Source organism: Quercus lobata, chromosome 5 (genome assembly GCF_001633185.2).
Source record: "Quercus lobata isolate SW786 chromosome 5, ValleyOak3.0 Primary Assembly, whole genome shotgun sequence".
Taxonomy (NCBI): domain Eukaryota; kingdom Viridiplantae; phylum Streptophyta; class Magnoliopsida; order Fagales; family Fagaceae; genus Quercus; species Quercus lobata.
The window spans coordinates 43,923,410-43,937,869 of NC_044908.1; the positions used below are offsets into that span (position 1 = coordinate 43,923,410).

General features: G+C 31.6%; 1 protein-coding gene across 2 annotated transcripts in view; it reads left to right on the forward strand.

The window, feature by feature from the left end:
• Positions 1 to 23: 23 nt before the first annotated feature.
• LOC115992377 (GDSL esterase/lipase At5g45960-like) overlaps positions 24 to 14,460 on the forward strand; it is a 33,380-nt gene continuing 18,943 nt past the window's right edge. For both annotated transcript variants that reach the window (XM_031116560.1, XM_031116561.1), the window contains exons 1-3: positions 24 to 363; positions 1,142 to 1,272; positions 10,643 to 10,876. In XM_031116560.1, the coding sequence (XP_030972420.1) occupies positions 111 to 363; positions 1,142 to 1,272; positions 10,643 to 10,876 (618 nt within the window). In that variant the 5' untranslated portion in view covers positions 24 to 110. The remainder of the gene's footprint in view (positions 364 to 1,141; positions 1,273 to 10,642; positions 10,877 to 14,460) is intronic.

Genomic DNA, 14,460 nt, shown 5'->3' on the forward strand with positions numbered 1-14,460 from the left:
TTAGATGACCTCGTACTATTACAATATGAAAGATATCGCAGCCTTATTCACCATATTTAGGAGATCATCAGCAAGTTTTTGCTTAGCTCCTATCATCAGGTTCTGATAATATGGAATTCTTCTATAAACATTCTCTACCTCTTCTTTTCATTCTCCAATTGTTATGCTTCACTTCTATAGGTCAAGCTTTGAACAGCAATGTCACAGCTTTGTTAGTTTTTGGTGACTCCACGGTCGATCCAGGAAACAATAACAATATAAGAACGATTTTTAAGGCAAATTTTCCACCTTACGGGAGAGAATTTGCAAACCATACACCCACAGGAAGGTTCAGTGATGGCCAGCTTACCACTGACTTTGTTGGTAAGTTTTCATAGTTTTCTTCTCCTTTGCTTATGTTTTTGTTCCTTTTGTTTGCCTAATGCATTGCAGGAAAAAATGAGGCTGTAAACTAAGGGAGTTGGCCATGAACACTGATTATATTCGATTCCCTAAAATTAAAGCATGTTTACATGAGAGTATCTCATGCGCTGAGTGTATGAAAGATTTTTTCCTGTTTGTTTATTTATAAATAATTCAATGTGAAACCTAATTTTGAGGATTATCTAATAAACGTACCAAGCACAAGTAAAACTTTGTGTTCATAAATAAGCTGACAAGCATATATATATAGGATTCATGAATAAACAAGTCCAAGGAATAAGCTCATGAGCAGAGAATTGTGTAATGCTTTGTTAATAAAGTTTGTTAAAGCATCTGGCACGATTTGGCTCTATATTTACGTGGAAATTATTATTTTTACATTTTTTATATTTTAGATCCAATTTATTCTGACCTTTTTTGCATCAACTTAAACTTTTTAAAAATGAATATAGGCTTGTTTGTGAGATTGAGCTTGAACTTGTTTTGAGACAGTATTTAGGTTAATTTTGGCTTGATTTATAACACAACCCGAGATCAAATTACTTGAATTTTCAATACATTTGAGTTCAATTTATAATTGAGCTCGAAATAGGCCCAAGTCAAGCTTGAACGCCTTATTAATCTTGCCTAACCGAATTCAAACCTTCAATACTCAACTTGACTAAGTCAATTAAAACTGTGCACTAATTTTGGAATATTTTGGTTATGTCTGTCACAGCTTCGTATTTAGGCATAAAAAAGTATATTCCACCGTATTTGGATCCAACTCTAAGCATTCAGGAGCTGGTGACAGGAGTTAGCTTTGCGTCAGGCGCCTCTGGATATGATCCACTTACGCCAACGCTAAGTGTAAGTGCTTCACTCTCTCTTCGCCACGGTAAAATAATCTACGAAATAATACTATTAAAACTTTCTGTAAAACTTCATGTTTATATCATCCAACTATCTATTAATACATCAAATTTATTTAAATTAAATATTAGATAGCTTCATGCAAAACAGAAGTTACCAAATTTTTAATTAGAAAAGGAATTATGGGTTTTAATTAGTTTTTTAAATGATAAAGTCTCTATATATTAAGAAAAAAAAAATTTTCTTGTCCTTAAATGAAAGACTTGCAGAGACGAAACTAGTAAAGGGCTGAGGAGGCCATTCCCAACCCCCCCCCCCCCCCCCCAAAATTTTTTTATTAAATAGTAATAATATACACATTTAATGAATAGTTTAACAATTGAGTCCAAAATAATTATTTTTGGCCCCCTCCTCCCAATAAGTTACAAACTGGCCCATGAAAACGATAAAACCCAGCAAACAACTATACTACAACATTTGTGTTACCATGTTGGCTGTTTCCTACTCTTTTTTCTTAGATCCAACCTTTTTTTTACGAGTGTTAAGATTGATTAGTTGAATTTTAGTGAAAAAAATATGACTATTTTTGCTGAAAAGAAAAAAAAAATGCGCAAAGAAAAAAAGAAGAAAGATAGATGAATAAAAATTACAAACCAAGTTAATGTATTTGTAGTGAATGAGAGTGGGGTGCGTGGGTGGCCATTAATCGGTGTGTGGGGTGGGATGGCAAGTGTGTTTGGCTATTAATTCTTAACTTAAAATACATATATATATATATATATATATATTTTAATTTACTACTTACTAGTTGGTTGTTTATTAGTAAATTAGTTTAATTTTATGTGGGGTATTATAGAATTGAATAGTTGCGTTAATAAATTGGTGCTAATGTGTAGTGTACAGTCATTAGTATTACAAATTTTATTTTATAAATTTTATAAATTCATGTATCATTAATCAAAAGAAAATTAGGATTGAAAGGGAGATTGTTGCAAAGTTTAGTACAAAATCAACTATAGATGATTTTTGTTATTTAAAAGAATCTTGAATTCTATTTTTAAATTATTAATTTAAAATGTATTAATAAACGGTTATTTTGTTTCTCCTCTCTTTTGCTGATATTTTCTTAACATTAAATATATGCTAATTTGTATTTTAAAGAATTTTTTTTTATTGAAGTTTTGGCCCCCCCAAATTTTGATCCTAGTTCCATCCCTGAAGACTTGGTTGGAATCTCATCTACAAAAAAAAAATAAATAAAGTCATTGATATCTTGATATGTGATAAGAACAATCATTATGAGGACACCATAAATTTTAAATTCTCTTGCAACTATATATACAAAAAGAGAATTTTTTTTTTTTTTTTTTGTTCCTTCCTTCTCTGTTTTGCCCAACATTTTAGTGTTAGTTTAAGAATAGCTTATTTAACTTTTTGCTGAAATATTTTTGATAAAAGTGTATTAGAGTATATTTGTACTTTGAAATTTTTTTTTAAGAAGTGAGAAAAAGCGGAAAAAATAAAGTTTTGAAAAATTATACGTAAAAGTTAAAAATTAAAAGCTAAAACTTAAAACTAATGTCAAACTCACCTATGTGTGTACAATAGCTCAACCTCATATTACATGTTTTTGCTGCTGGATAGTGCCCTCCCAATTCTTTTCAGGATTTTATCCTATGATTAATATGACTAGATTGTACGGTTGTATTTGCTATTTAGCATGAAATTACCGATTTTTAATGTTGAAAAATCAAATAGCATAAAAGATGATTAGATGATGTAAAATATTTATATATAATCAATGCTTTCAAGTGATTCAATTATTTAGTGAATAATCTGCTAAGAGTCTTGTATTTTAATTGGTAATTCATGGTGTCTTCAACAAAAATATTTAGGGTTTAAATTCTTCCACTCCTAATTATTGAATTATTCAAAAAATAATATTGAATGTTAAATATATTAGCAACGTGATGTGTTATACCATATTGCATATGCTAGAGTGGAAGCGGAAGATGAAGCATAGAATAGGAACACCGAGAACACGAGAGTTATGTGGTTTGGCTTACGTCCATGAACGAACCCTTAAGGGCTACATCTTTATTATATAAGAGTGTAATAAAAATCCTATGTTATAATGAACTCTAACATAAGTATATAAAGACAACTAAACTCTAGACTACTAGTACAAGCAGGAGTGAGCTTGAGCCTATTACATTGGGTTAATATGTCTAATATATCTCTAACACCCTCCCTTAAACTCAATATGAAAGCTCGATGAAGGTTTAAGATTGGAAAAGTATGAGAAGATCCCTTGGAGTTGCCATGGAGAATACCTTTGAAGAAACCATGATGAAGAATGTGCCAATTAAGCAATTTTGGAGCTTCAAATGAAGAAACAAAGGGAGCTTCAAATGAAGAAACAGACTCCAAAATCAAAATCTATGTGAAAAATTAAGCAAAATAGCCCCTTTCAAAAATTTTGACTGTTAATCAATGGGCAATGCAAGAAGTCAAAGTCAACAATAATCATCAAAGTCAATGGATGAGGTCCAATCTGGGTCGGTCAGTCTGGTTCCGAGTTGAGGCACATGGATCCATTGAGTTTGTAAACTGATGTTGTGGCGTGAGGCGGACTAAGGTTGATGTGGCTTCGCTTGCGTGCCTACTAACGTGGCTTAGTGATGTCATCAGATGATGTCAAATAACATTAGCAGATTCTACGGCATGTGCTTCAATTCTAGCACGTGGAGGTGAGTCTAGATATCCAGAAGGTGCGTGAGAGTGTGTGGGAGGTCAAATGAGGGCCAAATTCTAAGATTCTGTAGATTGGTAGACGACAAGGTCTAAATGTTAGTGCGTATGACTAAAATCCGATCTTGGAGTCAAGAATCTGTGGCCACACATGGAGTAAGTGCTAGAATCTGTGGCAGTGCGTGAAGCTTCTAGTGGAGACCAAATTCCTAGGTTTTGGTTGTGGGAGGCCATGAAGCACGTCTATGTGGTTGGTTTCATCAAGAGAGGGCCTAATTTGTACATATCTGAAAGGGAGAGGCACATATTGCTTAGGCTTATGATCTAAGACACTATGGCAAGGCAGTGATGATGATCCATGGGAACTGTGTGATGACGTGGGGTTTAGATCTGAAGTCAAGCAATGGCACTATTGTGGGGTTCAAATGTGTATGTAGGAATCTTCTTTATAGGTAGAGATATTTGCTTAATGCCAAGGAAAAAGTTTGGCTCTAATACTACGTTAAATATATTAGCAACACGATATGTTATATCATGTTGTATATGCTAGAGTGAATGCGGAAGGGGAAGATTAGAATAGGAATACCGAGATCACGAATGTTACGTGGTTCAACCTTGTTGCCCTACGTCCACAGAGGAAACCCTTAAGAGTGTAGTATAATAACTTGTGTTACAATATACTATAACATGAGTATATATATATATGACTAAACTCTAGACTACTAGTACAAGTACGAGTGGGTTTGGTCCTATTACATTGGGCTAATATGTCTAATATATCTCTAACATCCTCCCTCCAACTTGATCAAGACAGAAGTTCGATGAAGGCTTGAGGTTGGATAAGCATGAGAAGATCGATTGGTAATGCCTTGAAGAAATCATGATGAAAAATGTGCCAATTAAGTGACTTTTGAGTTTTAAATGAAGAAACAGAGTCCAAACTTGGAATCAACGCAAAAAACCGAGCAAGATAGGCCATTTCGGAAATTTTGACTTTTGGTCAATGGCCAACACAAAGGTCAAAGTCAACGGTCAATGGGACAACAGTCAGTCAATGGTCTACACGATCCGGGTCGGTTTTGGGTTGTCCGAGTCAGGTCACAGATCAGGTTGTAAAGACCCTGACATGGTCCTGTGACATGACACTAACTAGACGCTGACATGGCTAGGGCTTATGTGGCTCTTGTTGACATCATGGATGACATCAAAAGAAGGCCGACATAGTTTTTTAGCACGTGGATGGTGCTTGACAGCAACGGCACGTGGAGGTGACAACCAACATATAGAAGGCATGTGAGAGTGCGTGTTAGCTCAGATGAGGGCCAAATTCTTAGGCTTCGTAGAGCGGCGGATGACGAGGCCAACATGGCAGCATGTGTCCCTAAAAGCTGATTTAGGAGTTAAGAATTTGAAGCGGCTCGTGGAGGAAGTTTTGGAGTCTATGGCCACACATGGTAGCACGTGTAGTTGCCGATGGAGACCGAGTTCCTGGGTTTTGGTCGCGGGAGGCCATTGAGCATGTCTGTGTGATTGGTTTTGTTAGGCTAAAGCTTGATGTGCACAAATCTGAGAAGTAAGTCACAGTTTTCCTAAGATCTTGGATCTTAGACACAACATTGAGCCATGGTGGTTGCGTGATACTGTGGAGTCTAGATTCGAAGACAGATTTGTGACTTCAAATGGTGGTGTGCATGTGGGAATCTTCTTGTAATGTAATACCATGTTGTATTTGCTAGAGTGGATGCAGAATGGGAAGTATAGATTATGAATACCAAGAACACGAGGGTTATGTGGTTCAGCCTTATTGACTCACATCCATGGAAGAAACCCTTAAGGACTACATGTTTATTGTATATAAGTGTAGTGCAAATCCTGTGTTACAATGAACCTTAACATGAGTATATATATATATATATATATATATGCGACTAAACCCTAGACTACTAGTACAAGCAGGAGTGGCCTTGGGCCTATTACATTGAACTAATATGTCCAATATATCTCTAACATTGAAGAATTTAATTAGATAGGTACAAAAACAAAAGAGGTCATGGATCACTCACTTATGTACCCCAATAGATCCAAAAAGAAATGTTAGCTTGGATTCAAATCTTTAGGCTATTTATAAGGGTATTGTGTGAATTTTTTTTCTTCTTGAAGTCTCTAGAGAGAGAGAGAGAGAGAGAGAGAGAGAGAGAGAGAGAGAGAGAGAGTTATGATAAGTTTTGTGATTGAATATATAATATTTGTTGGAATTAAGAATGCAATAAAAATGATTTAATATTGTACAATGGAGGCTTGTTTATATAGAGGCTCCGAATTAAGATATTTGAGAAAGGCAGCAGTCTTGTAACGATGAAGCATGTTAGTAGTATTTAAAGGAATTCTGGAGAAGACAATCACTACTATGGCAACACCATGAAGCTAGAGTTTTGGTTCCGATGGCATGTTGGAATTTGAGAATAAAATTCTCTATATATTGAGTTTTTGTATGAATATTCTTTATATATTGGATGATAGTAAGATCATGGTTTTAAAAGTCGGACCAGTCAAACAACCGAAAAGATAGTGATTCCCGATTTTATGGTCGGACCATGGTTGGATTAATGGTCGATCCAATGTCATCATAATTAATAATTTTAAATTATAAAATATATATAATAGAATATGAAATAAGTTTGAAACAAAGAATATTTAGAATATAGTATTAAAATAACAAATCCACAACTTATATATTAGTCATTAAATTATTTCAAAACAAAATGTATTATTATTTATTATTAAATTTATATGGATTATTATTGTGCATTTTTTTTAATATATATTATGCTTTAGCTACATATATTATATCTTATTATTATTTATTTATATGCACACGTTACTTGGTTCTTTTCCTCTGTATCAAAGTTCATGAAATACGCTAATAGCCCAAAGGTTGCCCAAAGCCCAGAAGCAAAAAACACACCCTTAAAAGATCGACACTAATACTGATACATACACTACAAGACAACATTGAAAAAAAAAAAAAAAAAAACCATTTAATACCCCACCTAACCCACTTTCCTACCTAACCCACTTGTTTTCCCTCCTTGTTATTTTCGCCGAATAGTATCTTCAGCAGATTCATCAAATTTTTGTACTGTTTGGCAGGGACGAAACCAGGATTCATACCTGGGGGGCCAAAGCTTAAAACCAAAAAAAAAAATTTATGAAAATAAAAACTAATATCTATTTCATATTCAACAAATTACTACCTACAAAATAAGTATTTCTTAAACATTTCATATTATAAAACACATCAACAAAGTATAACATACAAAATAAGTGTTTCTTATTTTGTGTGCGATTTTTGTTTAGTTTATATTTATTTTTTTTAATTTTGGTTTTGTAGTTAAAGGGACATGAATTTTATTTATTTATTTATTTTCTTGTAAGTCAATATCTAAATATTTTAGAGGAGGAGAGACAAATATATATATAAGGGCAAATCTTAATATTTTTATACTAGTTTTTTTTTTTTAATTGGGGGGGGGGGGGGCAATGGCCCCCCTCTTGCATAGTGTAGGTCCGTCCTTGCTGTTTGGAGAATAAACAGTAACTTTTACCTTTTAATTACTCATTTTTTCAAATACATTTTCCATCAGATTCTCTATCTCATTCTCTACCTCATTTAAATATTATTTTTTCATTCATTATTTATTCTTTTTTTAAGAACTACATATCTTTCAACATTTTTTTATTCAATACCTGATTATTATAATAGAAAAAAAAAACATTTGAAGAATGAACAGTAGCCCATTAGACTTGATGACTACTGTTCATGAGCCAAAAAAAATTCTGGGTATAAAGAGTCCATTGGAGACCATTTTTATGGCGTCATTCTCTATTATTGAGATTTTTATGCATTTGACTACATCACTGGAGATGCTCTTAGTCATCCCCACTTCTTTTATTAAAGTTTATTTCTCCCTTCTCTCTCAACTTAGATCTACTTCTTCTACTTTTCTTTTAGACTTGTCTAAGTTGTCTTGGTCAAAATGCTTGTGTGTGCTCATATAGTCAAATAGTGCCTCCATTGAAGAACCCCTCTCCTCAACTACTTTTTTTTTTTTTTTTATTAAATTTTTTATACTTTTTCTTTTTCAGTAGCTAAGGATGGTCATAGTTGATTGTTTTGTTTTTCAGATCTTTATTATCTAGTTAAAATTGTTGCATTTTGGTGTTTTAAGCAAACCGACCAATAACCCATTCAACCATACTGGTTTTCGATTTTTACGGTTGAACCGGCCAGTTTTTAGTTATTCTCAGTTTTTAGATACTTTTCGATTTTTAATTATAACCAGATCGGATTGGTGGTCGGTTTTCGGTTGAACCGGCCAATCCTGTCTAGTTTTTAAAACTATGAGTAAGACTAAAGAGTATTAGCAATACACAAGTAAAATGTATATCACAATCATATAACATAAATAGTACAGTAGTACAAGCGTATAGTGAGGCCAAGGATGGGCTTGGGTAGACTTGACAAATTGATTGGGTTGAATTAATCGGTTTACAATAAGTTAGATTGGGTTTGGGTTGGAAACAGGATCTTTTAAATAGGTTGTGAGTGAGTCAAGTTGACCAAGATATAGGTTAGGTTAATTAGGTTATAGGGTGACCTATATTTTTCTCATGCAGTATAATAATAATAATAATAATAATAATAATAATAATAATAATAATAATAATAATAATAATAATAATAATAATATATTATTATTATTATTATTATTATTATTATTATTATTATTATTATTATTATGTTGTACTTGGATTTCTTTCATTAAAAATAAGAGAACAAATAAAAAAAAGACTCAAAAATAAAATTTAAATAATACATAAATCCTTAAGTTTACACAATCCACAATTTACGAAAAATATTATCACCTTAAATTTTTTTTTTTTTGAGAGAGAGTTTCAACCTATGACGTCCGCTCCTGATGATTGCTCTTTATCATCAGACCAAGACACCAATCAGTTTTTTGTGTAGGCGGGGATTGAACTCCAAATCTCTTATACAACCATCAGAGACTTTACTTGTTAAACTAATTGGAACCTACAATTATTACCATAAATAAACGAAGAAAAAAGACAACTAAATTTCATAGACCAATTTTTTTTTTTTTTTGAGTACAGTATATCATCACTATAAATTGTTTCATGGACTAATACTAAAAGTTGATTAAAAAGCAATTGTGATTATAAAAATGTTTAAGAGATTGTGTGCTATAACATCAAGGTGTGTCTATAATATCTAGTATTAAAATCTCCCCCTCTTCAATTGTAATTATCGAATTAAAAAAAAAAAAAAATCATGCACCATTAAAGAGAGTTCAAAAAACATATATATTTTTTTTTATTATTTTTATTTTTTTATTTTTTATATCTTAGATCATGCAAAGTTGGTTACAGATTATAATTTGCATTGTACCTTCAAATATAAAAGAAATTAATAAGCAAAAGGTTTGTTTTTATTTTTATTTTTAAATAAGATCCCTTCTTTAAAAAATAGGTTTTTTTTTTTTTTTTTAGATCATGCAAAGTTGGTTACAGATTATAATTTGCATTGTACCTTCAAATATAAAAGAAATTAATAAGCAAAAGGTTTGTTTTTTTATTTATTTGTAAATAAGATCCCTTCTTTAAAAAATAGGTCAAGTAGGGTCGAGTATTTGTTGACCTGGCCTCACTCGGCATTTCAAGAAGTTGGGTTCAGGTCTAGTTATTTCCCTTCAAATTCTATTAATTTAATGGATTTAAGTCCAATTCTTCTGGGTCTACGCTTGGGCTTGAGTACACAAACAATATGACTTTACTAAGTACATAGCTATCAATTTTTTTGAATCAAAACTCCTACAACTCTAACAATGGAATATCTAGAATGGAAAAAGTTTAGCTACAACTTCATTCAATATTTTTTAAATGTGAGTTTGGAAAAATACACCATTGAATTACATTTTTTTTTAAAATATTTTTTATACTTGTAAAATTTCTAGAATATCAAAGATCAATAACTATGTCATCAATTAAATGTTTAAATTTTAAATTTTTGTAATATAAAATTATACATTAAAAATAAGTTTATGAACCAAATAGTAAATAACATTTGATTGACATGAAATTTAACATGCATATTAAGGACATAAAGAAAATGCAATTCAATGATTAAATTTTCAAAATATATAATCATATTAATTTTTTTAGTGCAAGTTGTAGCCATTGACTACAAGTAACTAAAACTTTGTCAATCTAGTATTTACCTAATTTTTATAGAGCAAGACTTAGGTACAGTAGATGTTAAAATTCTATCATGTGAATTTTTTCTCATTGAATAGAAGTGTATTTTTTAGTTAAGTAGCCACATAGTTGAATTTTAAGAGGGGAATTTAAGAAACAACACCTAAGATACTGTACTTAAATTTTGTCAATTTCTATATGTAATGGCCGAATGTTGTCCAAATTTTCACCAACTTCTCAAAGAGTATTTTTTTTTTTTTTTGGCTATTTTAATTTCTATAAATGTTTGTCTGGACATTAAATCTAAATCACCCGTTCGGGTGGATTAATTTTGTCTCAGAATGTAATTCCAATGTCAAAGCAACTGGACTATTTTAGAGAGTATAAGAAAAAAATTGAGCCAGCGATTGGAAACCAAGGAATCGAAGACCATATCAATAATGCAGTGTTCGTCATCAGTGCTGGTACAAACGACTTCGTTGTCAACTATTATACTGTACCAGTTAGACGACAGAGCTACAATGTCTCAAGTTACCAGCGATTCTTACTTCAACAGGTTAAAGAGTTCATTCAGGTTTGCATCTCCTGCCATTTTTATTAATTATTATCAAACAGATATAATGATAAATATCTTGGTCATTGCTTAGCCTTAGCATATAGATAATAACTAAGGATATACTACGAACTAAACATGATTACCTTTTATCTTGACAAGTATAATAAATTGAATATTATGTGAAATTATATTTTTTTGATCATGATATTCTGTGGTTTTACTAGAGATAAATGTATAGTCTACTAGCATGTCCTGATAACCTGGTTAGGGTACTAAGCTAGCCATATGAGGTTCATCTTGATTTCGAACTCACAAATTAGCCAATAATGAGAACTCCAATTCTTTAGATAGAAGAAAGAATTAGAATTTGTAGAGAAGAGTATCCTTCTAGGGAGCCTGACCTCCTACACCAAGTGAAATAATATTAGACAATTTATTGCATCACCTCATTAGCTACATCATCATCTTTTTTCTATAAATTTTCTTTTATTTGTTGAACAATATTAAAAATAAAGAAATATTAACTTTACAAATCCAATCATTTAGTCTCCGTTAAGGAACAGTTTATTTAGTAGAAATTGAAAACTTTTTGTTGAAAATACTATAGATAAAGGTAAAAATTAATTGAATAGTATAGTGAAATCCATGAATAGTACTAAAAGTGCAGTGGAACTTATAAATAGTAGTAAAAATAAGTTGAAATTGCAAATAAGCTGAAATTTTCAACTTATCCCAAAGGCATACTTAATTTTAGAAACTATTTAGTTACTAACTTTTCAAATCCAACCATACAACTTTACCAATTCAATCATTTAATCTTACTTAACCATCATTCTTCCTTTTTTTAACTCTTCTTCCAACTCTTTCCTTCCCTTTCTTAACTTTTTTTTTTATCCCAATTTTATTTTTTATAAATTTGTTATTACTCCCCCTTGCACATTTCTCTTTCATTTAGTCCATGTTTTTCCCTTGAAAAAAAGGTGACTACTCTTATAGTCCTCTTCTTTAATGGATTTATTTATTTATTTTCTAATTCCTTCTCGCTGGCTTGCTTTGGGTTGATGAGTTTTTGTATTTTTGATAACCCCACTTTGGATTGATGTGTTTTAATGTTTTCTATTATGTTTTCTGTCACGGATCCCTTCTCTCCCTTTATAGCTTTGACTAAATGAAAAGTATTAATTGTTAAAAATTAATACACGTATTTGCTAAGTGAGTATATTTCTTTTAAAAACAATTAATCATAATATATTATCTTCAATAAATTTCAAAAAATTAATTATATCACATTACAAAATATTTATATATTTGCACACATTACATTTCGTGGGTTTGGGTTTGCAATTAGTTCATACAAAAGTCTATAACCTAATCTTAAATTGGACCCACTCTTTAATCTCTATAATCATGAGCTATTATAATCTTTTAGGCTAAGAGCTTATCCTGAATAGATTCAACAAAAGCAAATAAACTCAAACACTCAGCTCCTAATGTCTCTCAAAGGATTGTCCCACTCATTCACACCTTCAAGTGCTGCCCATGTGGGACCAACTACACCCACGCGCGTTCCCTTTCACCTCGTGCACTCATACACTTACCATTCCTTACCCATTAAAGTCAGACCCTTTCCCTCACCGGCATAATCTAAAATTGGGTAAAACTTGTTCACACATTTATGAGCAGAGCATGGGTGTGAGTGTATAATAGCCTAATAGGGTGTGTAATAAATACTATCCATCTGGAATTTGTGGTTGTATATGTACTTGGTCCTAGGTCTTTTCGCTTACAATGGACCACTTCCTTCTACTAAAAGGAATGTGTATCGTGTGACTTTACAATAATGTCTTCAATCATGAAGCTAAAATAATGTGACTTTATAAAGCTCCCATTGTCTTCATTACCCTCCTTAGTTGATTTCTTTAATTTGTTTATCACCCTCCTTATTTCCTACACCATTTTCATGATAGCGTATTTCTCCAAACATCTAAATAATTTTTTCTCTATGCCTAGCTCTAATACAATTGATACAAGATATTTTGAGAGGAAAAAAAAAAAGAAAAAGAAATATTTAGAGAGTTCAAAAGGTAAATTATTGAATTGAGATAATAGCATTCACTCCTTCAAGTACTACAAGTGGGGGCCAACACCAATCACACTCATACACGTTCAGATTTTCCCTTACATCTCATGCTCTATACACGTTTCGCGGTCAGGGACGGAGCCAGAACTTAAAGTTAGAGGGGGCGGTTTTATTGTTAGTTATATGCAGTGATTTCGGCTTTTGGCTCCATTGCTTAGCCGGCAAAGATTTTACTTTTTTTTTTTTTTAAATTTTTATGTGTGTATAGAGTGTGTCTTTTGTTGGTAAGGACAAAATTATTTTGTTTAAAGTTTTTTAAAAGGCTAAGTTGTTTGTTTTTGGTAAAATTGGTTGATTAATCTCAATTTTTTTTATTTTTTTATTTTAGCTTTGCTACTGCCTATTGGTAATTTTTGTTGTTGGGCTAATATTTTGGGCTTGTATATATATATATATATATATATATTTTTTTATTATTTATTTTAGATCTATAAATTTTTTTATGGACTTTAAAAGGAGGAAAATACTAGATTTACAAATTTTTGTTGTGATTAGTGGTTATTAGTAAGTAAAAAAGTGATATAAGTGGTGGATCCAGATGCAAACCAATAAGAATTTGTTACCTCAATAGTCTGTAAAAATGTTGTAAAAAAGTTTGTAACTGTAGCATTTTTCCTATAACGATCAATAAGGGGGACAAATTGCTTAGCCGGCAAAGGTTTTCTTTTATTATTATTATTATTATTTATGTGTGTGTAGAATGTGTCTTTTGTTAGTAAGGACAAAATTATTTTGTTTAAAGTTTTTTAAAGGGCTAAGTTGTTTGTTTTTGGTAAAATTGGTTGATTAGTCTCAATTTTTATTTTTTATTTTTTAGCTTTGCTACTGCCTATTGGTAATTTTTGTTGTTGGGCTAATATTTTGGGCTTGTATATATATATATTTTTTGGATTTTAGATCTACAAATTTTTTTATGGACTTTAAAAGGAGGAAAATACTAGATCTACAAATTTTTTTTACAAATTTTTTTTTTTTGTGATTAGTGGTTATTAGTAAGTAAAAAAGTGATATAAATGGTGGACCCAGATGCAAAGTAGTAAGAATTTGCTACCTCAATAGTCTGTAAAAATGTTGTAAAAAAGTTTGTAACTATAACATTTTTCCTATAATGATCAATAAGGGGGATAAAATGTAATTTTATTGAAGGAAGTTGCTAAAATTAGTACCTAAATATATAGTTATATAATTATATTATTTAAAAAAAAAAAATTAGGGGGGGCCATTGCCCCCCTTGGTCCATGAATGGCTCCGTCCATGGTTTCACCATTGGACCACAAGGTAAGAGGAGTCACTGGTTCTGTCTCTGCTGATAGAGTTAGGAGAGCAATGAAGGTAGTGATGATATTGGGTTGGAGTGATCGAATTGAGATATTAGCTTGCAATGTCCCCCCTCCTCCCCCACACATATACATAATAGCTAGTATAATACATCGCTGGCATTGTCTGAAAATTCAATCAAAAG